This window comes from Panulirus ornatus, chromosome 47 (genome assembly GCF_036320965.1).
Source record: "Panulirus ornatus isolate Po-2019 chromosome 47, ASM3632096v1, whole genome shotgun sequence".
In the NCBI taxonomy this organism is placed as follows: domain Eukaryota; kingdom Metazoa; phylum Arthropoda; class Malacostraca; order Decapoda; family Palinuridae; genus Panulirus; species Panulirus ornatus.
The window spans coordinates 17,257,937-17,285,749 of NC_092270.1; the positions used below are offsets into that span (position 1 = coordinate 17,257,937).

General features: G+C 40.5%; 1 protein-coding gene across 8 annotated transcripts in view; it reads left to right on the forward strand.

Annotated features, from left to right (window-relative positions):
* The window catches only part of LOC139763619 (arylsulfatase B), a 196,253-nt gene that overhangs the window by 141,730 nt on the left and 26,710 nt on the right, over positions 1-27,813 (forward strand). For all 8 annotated transcript variants that reach the window (XM_071689845.1, XM_071689849.1, XM_071689847.1 and 5 more), the window contains 2 exons: positions 18,845-19,002; positions 19,977-20,112. In XM_071689845.1, coding sequence (XP_071545946.1) covers positions 18,845-19,002; positions 19,977-20,112 — 294 coding nt within the window. The remainder of the gene's footprint in view (positions 1-18,844; positions 19,003-19,976; positions 20,113-27,813) is intronic.

Below are 27,813 nucleotides of genomic sequence, written 5' to 3' on the forward strand. Positions count from 1 at the left end.
AATGTAGAATCTAGCCTTAATAACCTTGGAAACCCATTTCCAAATGTATGTTCTTTTGATGAAGTTTTACCCTACCACGTATGAGGTTGAAACAGCACTGTGGTTGAGACTTTCCAAAAATAGCTTTAAAAACAGCCACAAAATTAGGAAGTATTTAAAACCTGTGATAAGTTCTCTGTCTGTCTATCTGTATCTTTCATGCCCGTTTCATTTGGGAACTCCTTCAAGGGGATGGCCACAGCAAAAGTCTCCATAATTGTTGAAACTCTAGTGCCACTTCTTATCCTTGAGTGTCACCCTTAACAGGCCACTGGCAGAGGGCAACTCTTGTGCAGTGTTTTCAGAGGCTCCTACTTAATGTTCCTACAAACTGCTTCTACCTAATATTCATGCTTAATGTTCCAACCTGGTAATTCTACCAAATGTTCTTACCTACAGCTTCTGTCTATTGCTTCACCCACTTCACTAAAAGGCAAGGCTAGTGCAGAGTGCTCAGTGCAGGAAAATCTAGTGCTGCAAAGAATGAGGTGTGTGAGTTAAGTGTTGTCATGTGTTATGTGTGACAAGGGGAGATTGTATGTGTGTGGACAGAATGCCAGTAGTTCATGTTTAGATGAGGCAGAAAGAAAAGATAGTTGCCAGGGTCAAAGGAGTGCAACTTGGCATCCACTGAAGTGCTGTCACTAACTTTCAATACCCAGCTGGGTAGTACCAACGATATACCTCCCTGGCTGGTGGCTGCCTTCCATCTGCTATCTGCAAGTAGGTTCTCTCAGTTAATAGAGAACCAATAAAAAGAACATAATGCATTGGGTTAAATTCTTAAAAGGTGCCCAGGAGTATCATACACCTTCCATATCAAAAATGCTGGTATTACTTGTATTACTCTGTCTCATAAAGGCTTCTGGGCTGGTCTTAACATCCATCCACATCTATCATATGCATACCCTGTTTCGTCTGTCCTCACATTTTCTCTTGCTGACCTTTTTCTCATTGGGAATCTCTAAATTTTCAAGTAATTTTTGGTGGGAGGGAGATTGTGAGTGCGGAGTTAGGAAGTACACTTACTGTCACTACACTTATTCTCTCTTTCTCTCTCTGTCCCCCTGAAAAAGATGGCATGGGAAATGAATTGCTTGTATGGTGATATTTCCAGTGGTCACATTTGAAAATTTGGTTTCAGACTCTGATAATGATGTGTAAGCTCTCAAATTTGTGACTGAAGTTTAAAGAATTCACAATTCTAGTTACCATTTAAAGTATTCAGCAAAATGTTTCCATTCATATCTTACTCACTACCAGTCACCTTATAGATAGAAATGTGATTGTTCAAAGACTTTCTAGACTTATCTTTTCTTTTACATGCTTTTTGTGCTTGATAAGAGAGAATTTCTGAGGAAGGAGGTTAATACCTGAACAAGGTTTCTGTATGTATGAGCCTGATTTGATTCTGAAAAGCATGCCAGCCAGGATATCTAAAAACAAGGAAGAAGAAACTACTTTAGGGTTTAAGGCTCCCAAAGATCATATGTAAGAAAGAAAGAAAAGGCTACTTCATGGTTTAAGGACCCCATAGAGGGAATGCTGAGGGAGATATTATGTTGATCCCATTGCTAGTATTTCATTCAGAAAATCCCAGGTCTCTGTGAAATCTTGATTACTTGCAATCTAGCAACAGATGTTGAAGTGAATAATTCAGGGAGTGATATAAAGATGCTCTGGGTGACATAAGCAAGTATAGTACCTCATTCTCTCACCAATAAATTTAATTCCAATAATCCTCACTCCAACCCATCCCACTCCACCGCTTCATCAAGCCCTCTTCATTACATTTTTTGATGTTTTCATTAAAGCCTTAAAGTCATGTGGGTTTGGCAATATTATCTGCTGATTCCACAAGAGTTGGAAGCTGGCTTGCTGTGCTAATTCGTTTTTTTCCATTTCTTTGGTGTTATTGAGAATACAGTATTTGGATGATTATAAATTCATGAGTTAGGTAGGAACTAATTACATATAAATATGCTGAAAAAAAATAGGCAAAAATACAATATACTATAGCATATACCTAATACAATATTTATTATTTATTTGTTTTATTATACTTGATTGCCGTCTCCTGCGTTAACGAGGTAGCGCAAGGAAACAGACAAAGAAAGGCCCAACCCACCCACATACACATGTATATACATAAACACCCACTCACGCACAAATACATACCTATACATTTCAACATATATATATGTATACATACACAGACATACATATATACAATTGTACATATTCATGCTTGCTGCCTTCATCCATTCCCATCGCCACATTTGTTCACACTCAGTCTGTAGATGTCATGTCTAATGCACCCAAACCACAGCTCCCTTTCCACATCTAGGCTCTACAAAACTTTCCATAGTTTATCACAGACGCTTCACATACCCTGGTTCAGTCCATTGACAGCACATTAACCCCGGTATACCACATCATCCCAATTCACTCTATTCCTTGCATGCCTTTCACCCTCCTGTATGTTCAGGCCCCGATCGCTCAAAATCTTTTTCACTCCATCCTTCCACACCCTCCTGTATGTTCAGGCCCTTATCGTTCAAATTCTTTTTCACTCCATCCTTCCACCTCCAATTTGGTCTCCCGCTTCTCCTCATTCCCTCTACCTCTGACACATATATTCTCATTGTCAATCTTACCTCACTCATTCTTTCCATGTGACCAAACCACTTCAAGACACAACTCTTCTGCTCTCTCAACCACACTCTTTTTATTACCACAATTCTCTCTTACCCTTTCATTACTTACTTGATCAAACCACCTCACACCACATATTGTCCTCAAACACTTAATTTCCAACACATCCACCCTCCTCTGCACAACCCTATCTACAGCCCATGCCTCACAACCATATAACATTGTTGGAACTACTACTTCTTCAAACATACCAATTTCTGCTCTCTGAGGTAACATTCTCGCCTTCCACATATTCTTCAACGCTCCCAGAACCTTTGCCCCTTACCCCACCCTGTGACTCACTTCTGCTTCCGTGGTTCCATCCATTGCCAAATCCACTCCCAGATATCTAAAACACTTCATTTCCTCCAGTTTTTCTCCATTCAAACTCACCTCCCAGGTAACTTGTCCCTCAACCCTACTGAACCTAATAACCTTGTTCTTATTCACATTTACTGTCAGCTTTCTTCTTTCACATACTTTACCAAACTCAGTTACCAACTTCTTCAGTTTCTCTCCCGAATCATCCACCAACGCTGCAGCATCAGCAAACAACTTATTCATTTCCCAAGCCCTCTCATCCACAACAGACTGCATACTTGCCCCTCTCTCCAAAACTCTTGCATTCACCTCCCTAACCACCCCATCCATTAAGCAAATTATACAACCATGGAGGCATCATGCACCCCTGCCGCTAACTGACATTCACTGGGAACCAGTCACTTTCCTCTCTTCCTATTTGTACAAATGCCTTACATCCTTGGTAAAATCTTTTCACTGCAGCATATACCAAATACAGTATGCTATAGCATATACCAAATGCAGTTAGAACATTTTGCTGTAGGCACTAGCTTCTGTTCTCTTGCATTTTTGTGCTTAACAGTTCCACTGTCACTACCACCCAATTTCTCCCTTATTTTTGTAAATATCAGAGTAATTATTACTGTACTTCACAAGTTAAGTAACAACCTAGTGGAGAGACTTATTTAGAAAAAAGTGTTAAGGACGCAGTTTACTTTGTTGTTTACAAAGTATAAGAAACATTTTGCTATGGATGCTAACTTTCCTGCTCTCACCAGTGTTCCTGCACTCAATAGCTTTCCCTTTTCTAACCATTTTCTCTTATTTTTGTGAATATTGAATGAATATTAGTTTATGTGTTAGGTTACAACTTGCAGAAGAAAAATGTTTGGAAAATATGCATAGAAAATACAGTACATTGTAAAAGTTAAATATTTTACTGGAGGTAAGTAACTGACATTTGACAAATTCTTCTGGGGTCATTTACATGACCATCATCTTCTTTAGATGGTAGTGCAATCTCCGTTTCTTTGCTCTTTTCTCTGTTCATGTAAGGGAGCAGGATTATTAGGGATTGGGCTATATACTATTTTTTCTTCTTTTAGTCTCTGTTCCCTTCAGCTTGATTCTGTTATTTTCTTGCCTGCATTCCTTATTTTGTCTCTTAATTGTTCCATATGATTTTTGCTTGTCGCAAATCCTAGTATTTTCATTTGTTCTCCATCTGTTCATTGACTGTTTTGTAACTCATGGTATCTTTCTCTTTATGTTATGCTTTCTTTTACCTGGCATTTTATTTACATACTGTTAAAAGATATCCATGTTTGTTTTGCGTTACTGCTGTTCACACTATCCAGCTATTGCATGTATTCTGTTAGATTATTTACTTTGTTTCACTTTAATTTTTCAGAGTAAAAGTTGAAGTTCCCTGATGTTCATGCGTCTTTTATTTCATCCTGTCTACCTATATTCATTTCAGCATCATAGCTTTTTTTTTTTTATGTTGAAGGCTCTTGTCATGGACAAAAGTCCACATGAAGGCCAGGTCTTAATTGAGATATAGAGAATTATGAAACAGAAAAAGACAAGGGAAAGCATTTACAAATTTTTGAGAAAGTGAAAGACCTGTCTTTTAAAGTATGTTAGGTCATAGTTATTGGGAAAGACATTAGAAGCTAAAGAGTGTCAAAGCTTCGATGTGTAGGTAAAGAAGCAGTTATCAAAACAGCTCACCCTTGAGTTACTGGGGCCACAAAATAATCATGTGATGCAACAGCTTCCATAGTATTGCATGATCCAGCTGGTGGTGGGGGCACACAAGCAGCCAGATCTTGGTAGCAAAAACCAAAGTAATACCTAGAGAAGAGGGAAAAAGAACCAACATTGCAGCAGAAGGCAAGTGGGTCAAGTTTGGAAGTTAGCCTGAGACAGTTTATAAGTCGGATTGTTTTCGACTCACCTCCGTCATGTGAGTATACAGAGCTAGAACCCCCCCAGATGTGAGAGTAGTACTTCATATAAGGATGAATCATTCCCGTGTGTAAACAGAGCAACTGTTCAAAAGAGAAGTTTCAACATGTAAACAGGACACCCAGTTTCTTAGAGGCAGACTTAGTTTTTCTTGTAAAGTGGGTTTCCTAAAAAGAGTAGATGTTTCAGAAATACCAAGCATGTTCACTGAGTCAAGAGGTGGAATTACAGAACTGTCAAAGGAGAGACAAGAGTTGTGAGGAGTTCTTGACAGAAAGATGGTTAGAAATTGGGTCTTAGAGGTATAAAATTTAACAAGATTTTGTGTATCCCACTGAGATATCCTGTCCAAGTCTGAGTTTATTGAGGAAGCAGTGTCAAGATGAGATGCAGATCGAGTAAGAGAAGAGGGAGCAGAATTGATGGATGTGGATGAATGCGGTGTTGAGTCATCAACATATGAGGGCATTGGATTATTTTGTGGAGGGGAGGAAATTGTTGAGAAAAAGGAGAAAATTGTAGGGGACAGGACAGAACCTTGAGGGATACCACATTTGATGGAGAAAAGGAGGGAGGCTGATCCCTCAATAACTATAGAGTTAGATTGGCTGGAGAGGGCACTAGACATGAAGGAGCAAAGTAAGGGAAGGAAGCCAAAAGAGGGGAGCTTAGAGATGAGACCCTGCTGTAACACCCTGCCAAAAGCCTTAGATATGTCAAGGGCAGCTACATATGACTCCCCAAAATCTTTCAGGGATGATGACCAGACATTAATAAGATAGGAAGGAATATCACCAGTGGATCTTACTTTACAGAAGCCATACTGGTGATCAGACAGATGACTGATTTTTGAGGTGCTTAAGGATATGGGAGTTAAGGAGGGATTCAAAGACTTTAGAAATGATATATATCAGAGCAATAGGACAATAGTTAGAGAGGTCACAATGGTCTCACTTCCCAAGGATAGGATGTAATAACATATGTTTCCAAGGAGAAGGAAAAATTCTGGTTTTTAAACAGAAATGGGACAGATGAGCAAGCACAGGCACAAGTTCAAAGGCACAGTCTTTCAGTACAAGGGGATGGATGCCATCAGAACCATAAGCCTTGTTTGTATCCAGAGAAGGAAGCGCTTTTCAGACAGTCCAAGAAGAAATTATGGGAAGAGGCATAGGATTAGTAAGAGGAGCATCAGGGGGTGAAGGAATGTTAGAGTCATTGAAGGTGGAGTTAGAGGAGAAATTGGGACCAAAGAGAGTTGCTTTGTCAGTGAGAGAGACAGCTATAGTACTGTCAGAATGGGAAAGTGAGGGAAAGGTAGAGTGACAGAAGTTGTTAGAGATGTCCATAGCTAAAGACCATAAAGACATGATAACAAGGAGAGGTTATCGTACTTCTTTTGAATAGAGGAATGCTTTGTCTCACAGATAGCATGCTTGCAGTGATTATATGGAGTGATAAAAGCTAAATGGGAGCCAGAGGAAGGAGAGTTTTTTCAATCTCCATATGCTTAATCCTTTATCTGAATGGCCTCAGAATAGGGATGGTTGAACCATGGATTGGATGAAGTAGTAGTCTTGGAGGAAGAGGGTATAAATGCTTCGATTCCTGCAAGAATAACCTGTGCTATGTGTTTGGCAGAAACAGAATCACCACTACATGAGAGACAGTAATTTGCCCAAAGAAAGTAAGAAAAGAAGTTATGTAAGTTGTCCTAGTCAGCTTTGTTTAGGTGCCAGTATTTAAGCTTAGAATGGGCTGCTGGAGGGGGAGGTGCCATTAGAATAGATACATTTATGAGAGTGTGATTGGATGAAACAATTGAGGGCGAGATTGTGTATTTACAGTGAGATAGACTAGAGGTGGAAAACAAATCCAGAATATTAGGGGAGTGGTCACAGCAATCAGGTATATGGGTAGGGTGGGAGATACTTTGCCCTAAATCATTGAGAATAGAGAACGTGAGAGCTTCGATCCCTCCACCATCCGTATGGGAGGAATTCAACCATTTCCTGAGGTGAATGTTGAAATCCCTGAGGTAGAGGATCTCAGCTTGAGGATGAGAGGATGTCACAGACTCATGGCAGGAGTTTAGATAGATATCGAAGAAAGATATAACATTTGTAGAATTAGGAGAGCAGTAGGTGAAACAGAGGACAAATGTAGTAGTAGGGGGACTGGCTTTGATACCTTTTCTGAATGGCCTCAGAACAGGGATGGTTGAACCATGGATTGGATGAAGTAGTAGTCTTTTAGGAAGAGGGTGTAAATGCTTCGATTCCTGCAAGAATAACCTGTGCTATGTGTTTGGTGGAGACAGAATCATCACCACATGAGAGACAGTAATTTGCCCAAGGAAAGCCAGAAAAGAAGTTATGTAAGTTATTCTAGTCAGCTTCGATTAGGTGCCAGTATTTAAGCTTAGAACGGGCTGCTGGAGGGGGAGGTGCTATTAGAATAGATACATTTATGAGTTTGATTGGATTAACCAATTGAGGGCGAGGTTGTGTATTTACAGCGAGATGGACTAGAGGTGGAAAACAAATCCAGAATATTAGGGGAGTGGCCACAGCAATCAGGTATATGGGTAGGGTGGGAGATACTTTGCTGTAAATCATTGAGAATGGAGAACATAAGAGCTTCGATCCCTCCACCATCCATATGGGAGGAATTCAACCATTCCTAAGGTGAATGTTGAAATCCCTAAGGTAGAGGATCTCATGGCAGGAATTCAGATAGTTGAAGAAAGATATAAGATTTGTAGAATCAGGAGCAATAGGTGAAACAGAGGACAAGTGTAGTAGTAGGGGGACAGGTTTTGAGCCACATAACATCAAAGTTTGGAGACTCAAGGTGTGCAACAGGTGTGTTTATGTTGGAATAAGCACAAACACCACCTTTGAACTGGAATTGTGATTGGAGGTTATAATTAGGTATGAAAAAGGGACTAGTGAAAACATCATATTATGATGAGAGTCCGTAATCAAAGCTGTCATTTGTGAAAATCTGATTGTCAGATTGTGTTATCAGTTCTTGTTGGTTAGCTTATAATTTGTATTTGGTTGTATGCCTTTTATAAGCTAATCAGCCTGTTAAATTGTTCTTTCATCTTTGCCGGTGCATTGTTCTCTTTTTTGACTCCATAATAAATTCCATGAGGAGGGCCTAGGAAAGACATGGGGTATTTGTTAAAGGCCTGGAAAGACTTTAGGAAGACCTGAGGAAAACTTGGGATGGTCTTCCAGAGGACCTATGGAAAACCCAAGGAGGACCTGAGAAGATCAGGGGAATACTTTAGGAAGACTTGAATTGGACCTTTGGAGACCTTGGGAAGATGAGAAAGACTTGCAATAAGCCTTGGGAAGACATGAGAAAGATCTGAGGACTTGGGAAAGATGAGGGAAGGACCTGGGGAAGCCCTAGGAAGACTTTAGAAAAACCAAGTGAAGAACTCAGGATATGGGAAAGACTTGAGAAGCACATAGGAAAAGGCTGGGAATACTTTAGGAAGACAGGATAAACCTGTGGATAATCTAGGGAAGACCAGGAAAGGACCTGGGAAGACTTAGGAATGGCCTTGAGTAACTTAGGATGACCTGGGAAGACTTAGGAGAGGCCTTGAGTAACTTGGGATGACCTGGGAAGACTTAGGAAAGGCCTTGAGTAACTTGGGATGACCTGGGAAGGATTTGGGAGAAACCTGGGAATACTTAGGGAACAACAAAATGGACCTTGAGAAGACTTGGGAAGGACCTTGGAAGGATCTGAGAAATACTTGGGGAAGACCTGGGAATTCTTATGGAAGACATGGAATGGACCTAGGGAATCCTTGAGAAGACCTTAGGGATCAGGGAAAGACTTGGGAAATGCTTAGAGAAGACCTGAGGAAGACATGTAAAAGATTTAGGAAGGACTTGGCAAAACCTGGAGAGGACCTAGAAAGACTTGGGAAAGACCTAGGGAAAACTTGTGAAGACGTGGAGAAGACCTGAGGTGGGTTTGTAGAAGACCTAAGAAGACTTAAGGCGAATGTGAGGAAAACTTGGGATGGGCCTGGGAAGAGTTGGGAAAGATCCAGAAATATTTTTGGAAGACCTGGAATATACTTGAGAAATAACTAAATATCTTGGAAGATTCTTGAAAAAGTTAAGGAAGGACTAGATAGACATGTGGAGGATCTAAGGAACACTTGGGAACGACTTAGGAAAGATTTTAGAGGAACTGGGAAAGATTTGAGAAGGACTCTGTAAGACCTGGGATGACTTTGGGGAGATCTTATATGGACCTTCTTGGGATCACTGTCTGCATAGAATTTCATTATTTTCTCCCTTTGCTTCTTTATATCATAAACAGTTGATGAACCAATACTGTACATGTCACACGGCTTATGCGCTGAAACACTACGGTCCATTTTTTTCAACAATTCTAATTTATCTTGGATCAATATGGGCTGGTGTTTACATTTGACACCACGACTGACACTCTCATATGCCTAAGAAGCCATAGCTAGGGTTGAATATAAGCAAAAGAAGCTAAGAATCTCACAGAATTGCGGTGTCACCACGAACAAGTGCGTTGTAAAGAATGTTGATAAGTGCACCCTATACACGCCATCTGTGGCTGCCCAGTAAATTAGTCTGGTGATCACGGTAATTTCAAGTTCCTCACATAATCTTGTCCAGACTAAAGGAGGTGGTGAACCATCAGTTGCCAGAAATTTGGTGGTGTACCTGTACTTTATTCCTTCTATTTATTACCAGGCTTATATTATCATTAATCTCTCCTGACATCATTTAAGGCGATATAGTTCTAGCACTTTTAATCTTTCATGGTAGTACCTTATTCCAGTCTTTTTGTTTTGCCTGTGAATTGTTTCTCTATTCCCTCAGTCTTGTTTAGTTCAGTCTGTTTTTCTGGTGGTCATACAGCACAGCAGTATTCAGTTTTGTTGTGTACACACTGAACAGTGTCATCATTAATTGTCTGTCTCCTATTGCGAAATGTTCTTGGTACCATTTCGCTCATTCTTTGGGTTGAAAGTACAATCTTTTCAATGTATTCCTTAAACCCAAGTTTTCAATTTACTGGAATTCCTAGATCTCTAATGTTTCTTTCATGGTATTTCTTCCCTGTAGGACTTCTATATGGAGGCATTGGAATAGCATTATTTGCCCAGTTATTTCTCTATTAAATTCTGTTAAGTTCACATCTGCCCATTTGTAGATACTATCCAAATCCCTTTGTAGTTTTTCTTGATCCTACACATTTTCCATCATTTTAGTTACTCTTGTGTCATCTATGGAACATTTGACTAGACTCTCTCTTACCTTCTAATCTGTGTCAGGGCTCATTATTGCAATTAGTATTGTAGCCAGAATTGTTCCTTGTGTTACCTGATGATACATCTTCCTCAGGCATGTTTCCATTTGCTTTGACTTTAAATTTTCTGTTGCTTAGAAATTCTCTGATCCATTTTCTTAGTTTTCCTTTTGCATTTTGTCTAGTCTCTTTTTTTAGTAACACTATAGTGTATTCTATTGAATGCTTTTGCAAAGTAAGAAAAACAGTGTTCATTTTTTTGTGTTCATCCATGTTTCATATGTATGCTCTTATGAATGAGCCAGTAGTTGTGTTTGTATGTTTTTGACTGGAACATCCATGCTATCCTTTATTTGAGTTTTATCAAATGAGCTGTCTTATTATAAGTTTTTTATTACTCTCTCATATACCTTGATTATGTATGAAGTTTGGTTGACAAGTTTGTATTGTTTTAGCAGTAATTTGGATGCTCTTTTGTGTATTGGTATTATGTATTCCATATTTTTAGGTCTGCAATGCTTGAGTTATGCTTTGTCACAGCAGTATTGTAAGAGGCTTTGTTACAGTTTCTTTAATTTTCTTTAAAAGAATTGCTGGAATTCCACCTGGCCCTGGGGCTAAGCCTTTAAGTTGATCAGTTACTATGATTAGAGTTTATTTATGTTAGTACTTACTCATCATAATCATTATGAATTTCATCTTTTATTTTTTCATGCTCTCTTGCACTAAACACTGACTTTTATACTGGTTAATTCATATTTGACATATTCCTTTTGGGTCATTTACACAACTGTCTTCTTTCTTGAGTGGTCTAGTCTCTGACTTTTTATCTTTTCTCTGTTCATGTAAGCAAAGACGACTTTGGGTTTCCTTCCTTAAACCTATGTTTTCTTCTGTGTAATTCCATTATTTCCCCATCAGCATTACTGATTTTCTGTTCTAACTGTTACAGTATGTCTTTGCTAATTGCAAATCATAGTTTTTCTTCCATTCTCTTTATCTGTTCATCCATTGTTTTCTATCCCATGTTATCTGTCTCTTCATGTTATATTTTTCTTTTATTACTCAGCTATGATTTTACACTAATTTCATTAATTTGTTGATAGAAAATTGGTATGCTTGTTTTTGCATTACTGTCCAACCATTGTGTTTTACCTATTGGGTTATTTACCTTGTTCCATTCAGTTTTTTTCAAAGTAGACATTGAAGTTTCCAGACATATCTTTTATCTCATTCTTTCTACATGTATTCATTTCATTGCAAATTCCAATCATATTATGGTCAGAGATACTCATATTTGTGCCCTCAGTGTTTATAGTTAGAGCTACATCATTTGCAAAAACGAAAATAATTGTGGTATCATTTCTTCTCACACCGAAGGAGTCCACTTTTCCGTACTGATGGAAGCAGTGCAGCCTTGGGCTGCAGGAGCCACTGGAAAAACTAGAACTCTGTAAGAGGTGCTGTGGTGGATATGAATGAAGAATGGATATGTAGGATAACAACAAGGAACCTTCTCCTTACTCATTCTCTCCATATATATTTTTTATTTCTTATTTATTATACTTAACTGCCGTCTCCCGCATTAGCAAGGTAACGCAAGGAAACAAACAAGGAATGGCCCAACCCAGACACATACACATGTATATACAAAAACGCCCACACACGCACATATACATACATATACATTTCAACATATACATACATATACATACACAGACATATACATATATACACATGTACATATTCATACTTGCAGGCTTCATCCATTCCTGTTGCCACCATACCACACACAAAATAGCATCCTCCCCAGCATGGCAGCAGCAGGAACAAATGAAAAAGGCCACATTTGCCCACACTCAGTCTTTAGCTGTCATGTGTAATGCAACGAAACCACAGCTCCCTTTCCACATTCAGGCCCCACAGACCGTTCCATGGTTTACCCCAGACACTTCACATGCCCTGGTTCAATCCATTTACAGCACGTTGACCCCGGTATACCACATGGTTCCAATTCACTCTATTCCTTGCATGCCTTTCACCCTCCTGTATGTTCAGGCCCCAATCACTCAAAATCTTTTTCACTCTGTCCTTCCACCTCCAATTTGGTCTCCTGCTTCTTCTTCCCTCCACCTCTGACACATATATCCTTTCCTCACTCAATCTCTCCATGTGTCCAAACCATTTCAACACACTCTCTTCTTCTCTCTCGACCACACTCTTTTTATTACCATACATCTCTCTCACCCTATCATTACTTACTTGATCAAACTACCTCACACCACATATTACCCTCAAACATTTCATTTTTAATACATCCACCCTCCTCCACGCAACCCTATTTATAGACCATGCCTTGCAACCATATAGCATTGTTGGAACCACTGTTCCTTCAAATATACCCAATGTTGCTCTCCAAGATAACATTCTCACCTTCCACACATTTTTCAACACTCCCAGAACCTTCTCTTCTTGACCCATCCTGTGAGTCACTTCTGCTTCCATGGTTCCATCTGCTGCCAAGTCCACTCCCAGATATCTAAAACACTTCTCTTTCTCCAGTTTTTCTCCATTCAAACTTACCTCCCAATTAACTTGTCCCTCAACCCTACCAAACCTAATAACCTTGCTCTTATTCATGTTTACTCTCAACTTTCTTCGTTCACACACTTTATCAAACCCAGTTACCTGCTAATATATATTTTATTTATTTTATCATACTTTGTCGCTGTCTCCCACGTTAGCTAGGTAGTGCAAGGAAACAGATGTACATAGACACCCACACACGCACACATATCTGTACCTATACATTTCAACGTATACATACATATACATACACAGACATATACATATATACACGTGTACATATCCACACTTGCTGCCTTCATCTATTCCTGTTGCCACCCGGCCACACATGAAATGGCACCCCCCTCCTCCCCTGTGTGTGCAAGGTAGTGCTAGGAAAAGACAACATAGGCCACATTTGTTCACAATCACTCTCTAGCTGTCATGTGTAATGCAACAAAACCACAGCTCCCTTTCCACATCCAGGCCCCACAAAACTTTCCATGGTTTCCCACAGATGCTTCACATGCCCTGGTTCAATCCATTGACAGCACATCGACCCCGGTATACCACATCGTTCCAGTTCACTATATTGCTTGCACGCCTTTCACCCTCCTGTATGTTCAGGCCTCGATTGTTTAAAATCTTTTTCACTCCATCCTTCCACCTCCAATTTGGTTTCCTGCTTCTCCTCGTTTCCTCTGCCTCTGACATGTATATCCTCTCTGTCAATCTTTCCTCACTCATTCACTCCATGTGACTAAACCACTTCAACACACCCTGCTCTCTCAACCACTCTCTTTTTATTACCACACATCTCTCTTACCCTTTCATTACTTACTCGACCAAACCACCTCACACCTCATATTGTGTTCAAGCATCTCATTTCCAACACATCCACCCTCCTCTTTACAACCCTATCCATAGCCCATGCCTCGCAACCATATTACACTGTTGGGACCACTATTCCTTCAAACATACCTATTTTTGCTCCTAGATAACGTTCTCGCCTTCCACACATTCTTCAATGCTCCCAGAACCTTTGCCCCCTCCCCCACCCTGTGACTCACTTCTGCTTCCATGGCTCCAACCTCTGCTAAATTCACCCCCAGATATCTAAACCACTTCACTTCCTCCAGTTTTTCTCCATTCAAATTTACCTCCCAATTAACTTGTCCCTCAACCCTACTGAACCTAATAACCTTGCTTTTATTCACATTTACTCTCAACTTCCTTCTTTCATGCACTTTACCAAACTCAGTCACCAACTTCTCCAGTTTTTCACCTGAATCAGCCACCAGCGCTGAATCATCAGCAGACAACAAATGACTCACTTTCCAAGTCCTCTCATCCACAACAGACTGCATACTTGAACCTCTCTCCAAGACTTTTGCATTCACCTCCCTAACCACCCTATCCATAATCAAATTAAACAACCATGGAGACATTACGCACCCCTGCCGCAAACTGACATTCACTGGGAACCAATCACTTTCCTCTCTTCCTACTTGTACACATGCCTCACATCCTTGGTAAAAACTTTTCATTGATTCTAGCAACTAACCTCCCACACCATATACTCTTAATACCTTCCACAAAACATCTCTATCAACCCTATCATATGCCTTCTCCAGATCCATAAATGCTACATACAAATCTGTCTGTTTTTCTAAGTATTTCTCACATACATTCTTCAAAGCAAACACCTGATCCACACATCCTCTACCACTTCTGAAACCACTTTGCTCTTCCCCAGTCTGATGCTCTGTACATGCCTTTACACTCTCGGTCGATACCCTCCCGTATAATTTCCCAAGAATACTCAACAGACTTATACCTCTGTAATTTGAGCACTCACCTTTATCCCCTTTGCCTTTGTACAATGGCACTATGCATGCATTCCACCAAGCCTCAGGCACTTCACCAGGAACCATACATATATTGAATATCCTTACCAGCCAATCAACAACACAGTCACCCCCCTTTTTTAATAAATTCCACTGCAGTACCATCCAAACCCACCACCTTGCTGGCTTTCATCTTCCGCAAAGCTTTCACTACCTCTTCTTAGTTTACCAAACCATTCTTCCTGACCCCCTGACTTTGCACACCACCTCGACCAAAATACCATATATCTACCACTCTATTATCAAACACATTCAACAAACCTTCAAAATGCTCACTCCATTTCCTTCTCACTTCACCGCTTCTTTTATTACCTCCCCATTAGCCCCCTTCATCAATGTTCCCATTTGTTCTCCTGTCAAACCCACTTTATTTACCTCCTTCCAAGACATCTTTTTATTCTCCCTAAAATTTAATGATACTCTCTCACCCCAACTCTTATTTGCCCTCTTTTCTCCTCTTGCACCTTTGTCTTGACCTCCTGCTGCTTTCTTTTATACATCTCCCAGTCACTTTCACTACTTCCCTGCAGAAATCATCCAAACGCCTCTCTCTTTTCTTTCACTAACAATCTTGCTTCTTCATCCCACCACTCACTACCCTTTCTAATCTGCCCACCTCCCACCTTTCTCATGCCGCAGGCATCTTTCTTGCAAGCCATCACTGATTCCCTAAATACATCCCATTCCTCCCCTCACTACCCTTATGCCATTTGCTCTCACCTTTTTCCATTCTGCACTCAGTCTCTCTTGGTACTTCCTCACGCTTGTCTACTTTCCAAGCTTACTTACTCTCATCACTCTCTTCACCCCAACATTCTCTCTTCTTTGAAAACCTCTACAGATCTTCACCTTTGCCTCCACAAGATAATGAACAGACATCCCTCCAGCTGCCCCTCTCAGCACATTAGCATCCAAAAGTCTCTCTTTAACATGCCTATCAATTAACACATAATCCAATAATGCTCTCTGGCCATCTCTCCTACTTACATACGTATATTTATGTATATCTCCCTTTTTGAACCAGGTATTCCCAATCACCAGTCCTTTTTCAGCACACAAATCTACAAGCTCTTCACCATTTCTATTTACAACACTGAACACCCCATGTACATTAATTATTCCCTCAACTGCCACATTACTCACCTTTGCATTCAAATCACCATCACTATAACCCGGTCTCATGCCTCTCATGATCTTTCTTCTCATGACCAGGAGCATAGGCACCAATAATCACCCATCTCTCTCCATCCACTTTCAGTATTACCCATATCAATCTAGAATTTACTTTCTTACACTCTATCACATACTCCCACAACTCCTGTTTCTGGAGTAATTCTACTCCTTCCTTTGCTCTTGTCCTCTCACCAACCCCTGACTTCACTCCCAAGACATTCCCAAACCACTCTTCCCTTTACCCTTGAGCTTCATTTCACTCAGAGCCAAAACATCCAGGTTTCTACCTATTTCTCCTTTTTCCTCATCTTGGTTACATCCACACACATTTAGACACCCCAATCTGAGCCTTCGAGGAGGATGAGCACTCCCTGCATGTTAGCTGAGACAGCATGGGCAGCTGAGGCCCTAATATAGGCCATCCCATTAATTCTAGAAATATAGATACCCTAGCCTGAGCCAGGCACCCATTTTATTGACCAACAGCCTGATTGACTATGGACCGACTGCCGCAACACGGGTTTTGAACCTGTGCACTTGATCCTGGGTGGCCTGTGAATGCATCATGAACAAGAATGCTGACCTCTACACCACGGAAGTCCATATGCCCAAACCATTTTAGCACTCCCTCTTGAACTCTTTCAACCACACTCTTCTCATTAACACATCTTTCTCTTACCTTTTTATTACTTAATCAAACCATCTTGCACCATATATTGTTCTCAAACATTTCATTTGTGTCACATCCACCCTCCTTAGCTATTTTTCTCATTCATTGCCCATGCATTATCCATAAAACATTGTTATAACTACTATACCTTCAAACATGTCCATTTTGCCTTCTAAGATAATGACCTCTTGTGCCACACATTTCTCAGTCCTACCAGAAGCTTTGCCACCTCACCATCCCTTGGTTCCATTTGCTATTATGATCACTCCCAGGTATTTGAAATACCACATCCTCTAAATTCCCTACATATAAACTCACACCCCAGTTATCTGTCCCTCTTCACTGCTGAACCTCATAAGCCTGCTATTATTCAAATATATTCTCAACTTCCTCCTTTCACACACTCTCCCAAACTGTGTTGTTGATTGGTTGGTAAGGATATTCAGTGTATGTATGGATCATGATGAAGTGCCTGAGGATTGGCAGAATGCATGTGTAGTGCCATTGTACAAAGGCAAAAGGGATAAAGGTGAGTGTTCAAACTACAGAGGCATAAGTCTGTTGAGTATTCCTTGAAAATTGTATGGGAGGGTATTGATTGAGAGGGTAAAGGCATGTACAGAGTATCAGTCTGGGGAGGAGCAGGTGTGGTTCAGAAATGTTAGAGGATGTGTGGATCAGGTGTTTGTTTGAAGAATGTGTGTGAGAAATACTTAGAAAAACAGACAGATTTGTATGTAGCATTTATGGAAGAAAAGCAGATGGATTTGTACAAAGCATTTATGGATCTGACGAGTCACAAGGTTGATAGAGATACTTTGTGGAAGGTCTTGAGAGTATATGGTGTGGGAGGTAAGCTGCTAGAAGCAGTGAAAAGTTTTTATCAAGGGTGTAAGGCATGTATATGAGTAGGAAGAGAGGAGAGTAATTGGTTTCCAGTGAAGGTCGATCCATTGCAGGGGTGTATGATGTCTCCATGGTTTGATTTGTTTATGGATGGGGTGGTTAGGGAGGTAAATGCAAGTTTTGGAGAGAGGGGTGAATATGCAGTCTATTGGGGATGAGAGGGCCTGGGAAGTGAGTCACCTGTTTGCCAATAATACAGCACTGGTGGTTGATTCAAGTGAGAAACTGCAGAAGTTGGTGAGAGTTTGGAAAAGTGTGTGAAAGGAGAGAGTTGAGAGTAAATGTAAATAAGAGCAAGGTTATTAGGTTCAGCAGGGTTGAGGGACAAGTTATTTGGGATATGAGTTTGAATGGAGAAAAATTGGAGGAAGCGAAGTGTTTTAGATATCTGGGAGTGGATTTAACAGTGAATAGAAGCATGTAAGCAGAAGTGAGTCATTAGGTAGGGTATCAGGTGAAGGTTCTGGGAGTGATGAAAAATGTGTGGAAAGAGAAAATATTATCTCGGAGAGCAAAAATGGGTGTTTGAAGGAATAGTAGTTCCAACAATGTTATATGGTTGCAAGGCATGGGCTGTAGATAGGGTTGTACAGAGTGGGGTGGAAGAGTTGGAAATGAAATGTTTGAAGACTATATGTGGTGTGAGGTGGAATGATCGAGTAGATAATGAAAGAGTAAGAGAGATGTGTGGAAATGAAAAGAGTGTGGTTGAGAGAGAAGAGGGTGTGTTGAAATGGTTTGGACATAAAAAGCGAACGAGTGAGGAAAGATTGACAATGAGGATATGTTTGTCAGAGGTGGAGGGAACAAGAAGTGGGAGACCAAGTTGGAGATGGAAGGGTGGAGTGAAAAAGATTTTGAGCGATTGGGGCCTGAGCATACAGGAGGGTGAGAGGCATGCAAGGAATAGAGTGAATTGGAATGATATGGTATTCTGTGGTCGACATGCTGTCAATGGACGGAATCAGGGCAAGTGAAACTTCTGGGGTAAACCGTGGAAATATCTGTGGGGACTGGATGTGGATAGGGAGCTGTGGTTTCGGTGCATTACTCATGACAGCTAGAGACTTGAGTATGAACGAATGTGGCCTTTTTTGTCTGTTTTCCTGGCACTACCTTGCTGATGCAGGGGGTAGCAATGATGTTTCCTGTGGGGTGGGGTAGTGCCAGGAATGGATGAAGGTAAGTCTTTTTACTTGATAAAATTTACATTTGTTTACTTATTTCTTTAATATGATTTCATATTAGTTTCTCTCATTCATTATTTAGAAGCTTATGAAGAGAAATTTGTATGTTGCAGGAATGTTGTGGAAATTGGATGAATCTGTTGGGCTTGTGGTTGAGGCTCTTCATACAAGGAAGATGCTTCACAATTCAATAATCCTCTTCACCACTGATAATGGGGGTCCAGCAGGTGGCTTCAACGAGAATGCTGCATCTAATTGGCCACTAAGAGGGGTAATATGTTAGATGACTCTTATCGATCCTTGTGATTTTACTGATAAAACTTTATATTGAACTATATCTTATCCTTTTAGCATCATCCTCAAGAAAGTCATCATAACATTTAATCATCCTGACGTGTGAATTTGACTTTGGGGAGAAATTTACAGCTCTTATTATTTCTAGCAAAGATATTTTCTGTAATAAGATGGTCATTGTACATGATCTTTCATAATTTTACACATGCAAAATCATCCTTCAGAGACTGCTAAATCCCATTTACCTCCTTACTTCCTTTTCAACTTTATACCCCCACACTTGAGCTTGGTACCTTGCTGTCTACAGTAGAGCAGAGTAACTAATGCAGAACCTCTCCCATGTTTCATATTTTGGCACATTTTCATTCTTACTTTGCATCAGGATAGTCTTTATGTGATAATCTTATGCTATTCTTCCATATTACCTTTGGTCCTTTTACTCTTTACCCTCTCAGTGTTATTCTGATAATATTCAGACTTTTTTATTCTATCTTAATATGTCCCTACCTCTCTTGTAGTCTACTTATCCACAGCACTTTCTCATATAGTGAACAGATATTGTAAGCATATTTGAATGCTAAACTTCAGAATCTAATCTTAGTGTTATTTAGTCCCTGTAATTACATATTTAGTTCATTTCTCAGCATCTTCATGATATTATATCTACTCTGTGACTTCCTCATTCTTCACAGTTTTTTTCACCAAAGTTTTTCTGAAAATCTAACCCAAATGCTTGAATTCTACTCTCTGCAAGAGGAAAATTCTTTTGTCCCTGCAAGTACTTTTTATAAGACTCATAATCTTTTGCATCCCCAATCTGTTTTATCACATTGTTATTATTTTCTACTTATGATGTCAAGGAAGAATTTTTTTATATGAACAATGAAGATAGCTGGGCTCAGTGTTTTGATGAAAGTTCTTGGGGTATTATACATTTTTTAACATTTTCAGGTGAAAGCCTCTGTATGGGAGGGTGGAGTAAGAGGAGCTGGACTCCTGTGGTCTCCAAGCATAGTCAACCCTGGGAGAGTGGCTGACCAGATGGTTCATATTACTGATTGGTTGCCTACACTAATTACTGCTGCCGGTACTGTCTGGTTATCTTTTTTCAATGTAGAAATTCTATAAGAAGATTGATGTAACCATTACTTTGTCATAAAGGACTAGGATTGAGTGAGAGCCGGCCTGTAAGATACATGATTGAGTATTGTTGTTTTAGTGATGAAAATGGCAGTCTTCTGAACATGAAAAAGTTAACTATTTTTAGGTTTAGAGTACAATAATAGCAGCTAAGTGTTTACCATACTTTGGTAAGGATGAAAATTACTTGATTTCAGTTGGAGGCTTTGTAAAAGGATATGTATTGCAATAAACTCATTATCAGTTAGTTAGTCCTCACCCTTTAAAAGAAGAGAAGTCTGATGCTGAATTAGAAATTTTTTAACATTCAGACATTGAAAATGAAAATTGCTCTGTAATATACAGTGTATCTAGTATCAACTACTTATGATAAAAAACAATTAGGGTACCCAAGACATTACATTCTGATTAATAGTAGACAAGTTATTAAAAGTATGGTCATACAAATTGTCTGGGTTTTTCACTTAAACTGAAATGCTAGAATGTTTTAGGCATTATATTCTTTTTTTTTTTTTTTTTTTTTTTTTTTTATACTTTGTCGCTGTCTCCCGCGTTTGCGAGGTACCGCAAGGAAACAGACGAAAGAAATGGCCCAACCCCCCCCCCCATACACATGTACATACACACGTCCACACACGCAAATATACATACCTACACAGCTTTCCATGGTTTACCCCAGACGCTTCACATGCCTTGATTCAATCCACTGACAGCACGTCAACCCCTGTATACCACATCGCTCCATTTCACTCTATTCCTTGCCCTCCTTTCACCCTCCTGCATGTTCAGGCCCCGATCACACAAAATCTTTTTCACTCCATCTTTCCACCTCCAATTTGGTCTCCCTCTTCTCCTCGTTCCCTCCACCTCCGACACATATATCCTCTTGGTCAATCTTTCCTCACTCATTCTCTCCATGTGCCCAAACCATTTCAAAACACCCTCTTCTGCTCTCTCAACCACGCTCTTTTTATTTCCACACATCTCTCTTACCCTTACGTTACTTACTCGATCAAACCACCTCACACCACACATTGTCCTCAAACATCTCATTTCCAGCACATCCATCCTCCTGCGCACAACTCTATCCATAGCCCACGCCTCGCAACCATACAGCATTGTTGGAACCACTATTCCTTCAAACATACCCATTTTTGCTTTCCGAGATAATGTTCTCGACTTCCACACATTTTTCAAGGCTCCCAAAATTTTCGCCCCCTCCCCCACCCTATGATCCACTTCCGCTTCCATGGTTCCATCCGCTGACAGATCCACTCCCAGATATCTAAAACACTTCACTTCCTCCAGTTTTTCTCCATTCAAACTCACCTCCCAATTGACTTGACCCTCAACCCTACTGTACCTAATAACCTTGCTCTTATTCACATTTACTCTTAACTTTCTTCTTCCACACACTTTACCAAACTCAGTCACCAGCTTCTGCAGTTTCTCACATGAATCAGCCACCAGCGCTGTATCATCAGCGAACAACAACTGACTCACTTCCCAAGCTCTCTCATCCCCAACAGACTTCATACTTGCCCCTCTTTCCAGGACTCTTGCATTTACCTCCCTAACAACCCCATCCATAAACAAATTAAACAACCATGGAGACATCACACACCCCTGCCGCAAACCTACATTCACTGAGAACCAATCACTTTCCTCTCTTCCTACACGTACACATGCCTTACATCCTCGATAAAAACTTTTCACTGCTTCTAACAACTTGCCTCCCACACCATATATTCTTAATACCTTCCACAGAGCATCTCTATCAACTCTATCATATGCCTTCTCCAGATCCATAAATGCTACATACAAATCCATTTGCTTTTCTAAGTATTTCTCACATACATTCTTCAAAGCAAACACCTGATCCACACATCCTCTACCACTTCTGAAACCGCACTGCTCTTCCCCAATCTGATGCTCTGTACATGCCTTCACCCTCTCAATCAATACCCTCACATATAATTTACCAGGAATACTCAACAAACTTATACCTCTGTAATTTGAGCACTCACTCTTATCCCCTTTGCCTTTGTACAATGGCACTATGCACGCATTCCGCCAATCCTCAGGCACCTCACCATGAGTCATACATACATTAAATAACCTTACCAACCAGTCAACAATACAGTCACCCCCTTTTTTAATAAATTCCACTGCAATACCATCCAATCCTGCTGCCTTGCCGGCTTTCTTATTATAGTTAAATCATGAGAAATCTTGATTTTCATAGCAAGCCCATAAAGTTGAATTTGGAGCATAGCTACTGAAAACAAGTAGTATTACTACAAATACTCACTGTATTTATTGTCAAAACAGGTACCATGCATGGTGATTTAGACTTGGATTTACGTGCAATATGAATTTAGGTAAAGTGACAAGTGCATAAAAGTGTTAAACAACTTTACTGCATCAGAACCAGACAGCATTTCATACTTTGTTATAAAACACTTTAGCCCCTTTACAACCAAGTTCTTATATATATCTTCAACCTGGTTAGACAGTAAGCATATGGTGCCTACATGACAGCTTGAGAGTAGATGTGAGTGATTAAGTCTGTTTTCTGTGTTTGTTCTTGGCATTACCTCGATAATGTGGGAAATGTCAGATATGTTTAAAAAAGATTAGGTTACCAGTATAATACCCATCCTTAAATGTTTCAAACCACTCAACTCCCTCTCCATATACTGCCCAGTATCTCTACTGCCTTAAGTATCCAAACTTCTTAAAGAACTAATCTACAACAGAATCACCCAGAATATCCTACCCTCACCTACACATGGCTTCAAACTTGATCACTTTACTACAGCACTGCACACAGACCTCACATAATGCATCTTAGAAGACTTCAGGAAACTACAACCCTCCTCTTGCATAACGTAGTGGCATGAGATGTCAACAGAGCATTTAACATTGTCCCTAACACAACTTCACATACAAAATCCTTGACATTACCCTCCACAACAGTGACAGAAAGTGGCTGGACAATTTCATGGCTAGTTGTCAAGCCAAATTCACAAAGGCTTCACCTCCAAATCCCTCAGGCTTTACAGTTTAGTTCCCCAAGTAGTATTTCTTTCCACAAACGTCTTTAATCTCATCATACAAAATATTCTACTACCTTTTATCTTTACATACTTGATCACTGTTTCCTACATTAGCAAGGTAGTGGCAGAAAACAGATGAACAAAGATACATCCATTCACATACACACATGTTTATATATCCCTGGGGAGAGGGGAGAAAGAATACTTCCCACGTGTCATAGGTGACTAAATGGGGGGGGGGGCTAGAAACCCATCCCTCTTTGTATTTTAACTTTCTAAAAGGGGAAACTGAAGAAAGAGTCATGTGGGGAGTGCTCATCCTCCTCGAAGGCTAAGACTTGGGTGTCTAAATGTGTGTGGATGTAACCAAGATGAGAAAAAAGGAGAGATATGTAGTACATTTGAGGAAAGGAGCCTGGATAATATGGGGTGTTTGGGAATATCTTGGAAGTAAAGTCAGTGGTTGGTAAGAGAACAAGAGCAAAAGAAGGAGTAGCACTACTCCTGAAGCAGGAGTTGTGGGAGTATGTGATAGAGTGTAAGAAAGTACACTCTAGATTGATATGGGTAAAACTGAAAGTGGATGGAGAGAGATGGGTGATTATTGGTGTCTATGCACCTGGTCATGAGAAGAAAGATCATGAGAGGCAAGTGTTTTGGGAGCAGCTGAATGGATGTGTTAGCAGCTTTGATGCATGAGACCAGGTTATAGTGATTGGTGATTTCGATGCAAAGGTGAGTAATGTGGTAGTTGAGGGTATAATTGGTGTACATAGGTGTTCAGTATTATAAATGGAAATGGTGAAGAGCTTGTAGATTTGTGTGCTGAAAAAGGACTGGTGATTGAGAATACCTGGTTCAGAAAGAGAGATATACATAAGTATACATTTGTAAGTAGGAGAGATGGCCAGAGAGCATTATTGGATTACGTGCTAATTGATGGCCATGTGAAAGAGAGACTTTTGGATGTTAATGTGCTGAGAGGGGCAACTGGAAGGATGTCTGATCATTATCTTGTGGACATGAAGCTGAAGTTTTGTAGAGGTTTTCAGAAAAAAAGAGAGAATGTTGGGGTGAAGAGAGTGGGGAGAGTAAGTGAGCTTGGAAAGGAGACATGTGTGAGGAAGTACCAGGAGAGATTGAATGCAGAATGGAAAAAGGCAAGAACAAATGATGTAAGTGGAATGGGGGAGGAATGAGATGTATTTAGGGAAGCAGTAATGGCTTGTGCAAAAGATGCTTATGGCATGAGAAAAGTGGGAGGTGGGCAGATTAGAAAGGGTAGTGAGTGGTGGGATGAAGAAGTAAGATTATTAGTGAAAGAGAAGAGAGAGGCGTTTGGACGATTTTTGCAGGGAAGTAGTGCGAATGACTGGGAGATGTATAAAAGAAAGCAACAGTAGGTAAAGAGAAAGATGCAAGAGGTGAAAAAGAGGGCAAATGAGAGTTGGGGTGAGAGAGTATCATTAAATTTTAGGGAGAATAAAAATTTTTGGAAGGAGGTAGATAAGTGTGTAAGACAAGAGAACAAATGAGAACATCAGTGAATGGGGGTAATGGGGAGGTAATCACAAGTAGTGATGAAGTGAGGAGATGGAGTGAGTATTTTGTAGGTTTGTTGAATGCATTTGATGATAATATGGCAGATATAGGGTGTTTTGGTCGAGGTGGTGTGCAAAGTGAGAGGGTTAGGGAGAATAGTTTGGTAAACAGAGAAGAGGTAGTGAAAGCTATGCGGAAGATGAAAGCCAACAAGGCGGTGGATTGGATGGTATTGCAGTGGAATTTATTAAAAAAGATGGTGACTGTGTTGTTGACTGGTTGGTAAGGATATTCAGTGTATGTATGGCTTATGGTGAAGTGTCCGAGGCTTGGTGGAATAAATGCATAGTGCCATTGTATAAAGACAAAGTGGATAAAGGTGAGTGTTCAAATTACAGAGGTCTACGTTTATTGCGTATTCCCGGGAAATTATATGGGAGGGTACTGATTGAGAGGGTAAAGGCATGTACAAAGCATCAGATTGGGGAAGAACAGTGTGGTTTCAGAAGTGGTAGAGGATGTGTGGATCAGGTGTTTGCTTTGAAGAACGTATGAGAGAAATACTTACAAAAACAGATGGATTTGTATGTAGCATTTATGGATCTGGAGAAGGCATATGATAGAGTTGATAGAGATGCTTTGTGGAAGGTATTAAGAGTATATGGTGAGGGATGTAAGTTGCTAGAAGCAATGAAAATTTTTTATCGAGGCATGTGTACGAGTAGGAAGAGAGGAAAGTGATTGGTTCCCAGTGAATGTCAGTTTGCAGCAAGGGTGCATGATGTCTCCATGGCTGTTTAATTTGTTTATGGATGGGGTTGTTTGGGAGGTGAATGCAAGAGTTTTGGCGAGAGGGGCAAGTATTCAGTCTGTTGTGGATGAGAGGGCTTGGGAAGTGAGTCAGTTGTTATTCGCTAATGATACAGCACTGGGGGCTGATTCGGGTGAGAACTGCAGAAGCTGGTGACTGAGTTTGGTAAAGTGTGTAAAAGAAGAAAGTTGAGAATAAATGTGAATAAGAGCAAGGTTATTAGGTTCAGTAGGGTTGAGGGACAAGTTAATTGGGAGGTAAGTTTGAATGGAGAAAAACTGGAGGAAGTGAACTGTTTTAGATATCTAGGAGTGGATTTAGCAGTGGATGGAACCATGGAAGCGGAAGCAAGTCACAAGGTAGGGGAGGGGATGAAGGTTCTGGGAGTGTTGAAGAATGTATGAAAGGCAACAACATTATCTCAGAGAGCAAAAATGAGTATGTTTGAAGGAATAGTGGTTCCAACAATGTTATATGGTTGCACGGTGTGGGTTATAGATAGGGTTGTGGAGAGGAGGGTGGATGTGTTGGAGGAAAGAAGTTTGAGGACAGTATGTGGTGTGAGGTGGTTTGATCGAGTAAGTAATGAAAGGGTAAGAGAGATGTGTGGTAATAAAAAGAGTGTGGTTGAGAGAGCAGAAGAGGGTGTTTTGAAATGGTTTGTTCACATGGAGAGAATGAGTGAGAAAAGATTGACAAAGAGGATATATGTATCTGAGGTGGAGGGAACGAGGAGAAGTGGGAGACCAAATTGGAGGTGGAAGGGTGGAGTGAAAAAGATTTTGAGCGATCAGAGCCTGGACATGCAGGAGGGTGAAGGGTGTGCAAGGAATAGCGTGAATTGGAATGATGTGGTATACCGGGGTGAACATGCTGTCATTGGATTGAACCAGGGCATGTGAAGCATCTGGGGTAAACCATGGAAAGTTTTGTGGGGCCTGGATGTGGAAAGGGAGCTGTGGTTTCGGTGCATTATACATTACAGCTAGAGACTGAGTGTGAATGAATGTGGCCTTTGTGATCTTTTCCTGGCACTACCTCACACGCATGTGGGGAGGAGGGGGTTGCTATTTCATGCATGGCGGGGTGGCGACAGGAATGAATAAAGACAGCAAGTATGAATTATGTACGTGTGTATATATGTATATGTCTGTGTATGTATATATATGTATACATTGAAATGTATAGGTATGTATATGTGCATGTGTGGATTTGTATGTATATACATGTGTATGTGGGTGGTTAGGCCATTTTTTCGTCTGTTGCCTTGCGCTTCCTCACTAACACAGGAGACAGGGGCAGAGTATAATAAAATAGAATATGAATAGATTATTTTTTTATTTTTATTATACTTTGTCGCTGTCTCCCGCGTTTGCGGGGTAGAGCAAGGAAACAGACGAAAGAAATGGCCCAACCCACCCCCATACACATGTATATACATACGTCCACACACGCAAATATACATACCTACACAGCTTTCCATGGTTTACCCCAGACGCTTCACATGCCTTGATTCAATCCACTGACAGCACGTCAACCCCGGTATACCACATCGCTCCAATTCACTCTATTCCTTGCCCTCCTTTCACCCTCCTGCATGTTCAGGCCCCGATCACACAAAATCTTTTTCACTCCATCTTTCCACCTCCAATTTGGTCTCCCTCTTCTCCTCGTTCCCTCCACCTCCGACACATATATCCTCTTGGTCAATCTTTCCTCACTCATTCTCTCCATGTGCCCAAACCACTTCAAAACACCCTCTTCTGCTCTCTCAACCACGCTCTTTTTATTTCCACACATCTCTCTTACCCTTACGTTACTCACTCGATCAAACCACCTCACACCACACATTGTCCTCAAACATCTCATTTCCAGCACATCCATCCTCCTGCGCACAACTCTATCCATAGCCCACGCCTCGCAACCATACAACATTGTTGGAACCACTATTCCTTCAAACATACCCATTTTTGCTTTCCGAGATAATGTTCTCGACTTCCACACATTCTTCAAGGCCCCCAGAATTTTCGCCCCCTCCCCCCACCCTATGATCCACTTCTGCTTCCATGGTTCCATCCGCTGACAGATCCACTCCCAGATATCTAAAACACTTCACTTCCTCCAGTTTTTCTCCATTCAAACTCACCTCCCAATTGACTTGACCCTCACCCCTACTGTACCTAATAACCTTGCTCTTATTCACATTTACTCTTAACTTTCTTCTTCCACACACTTT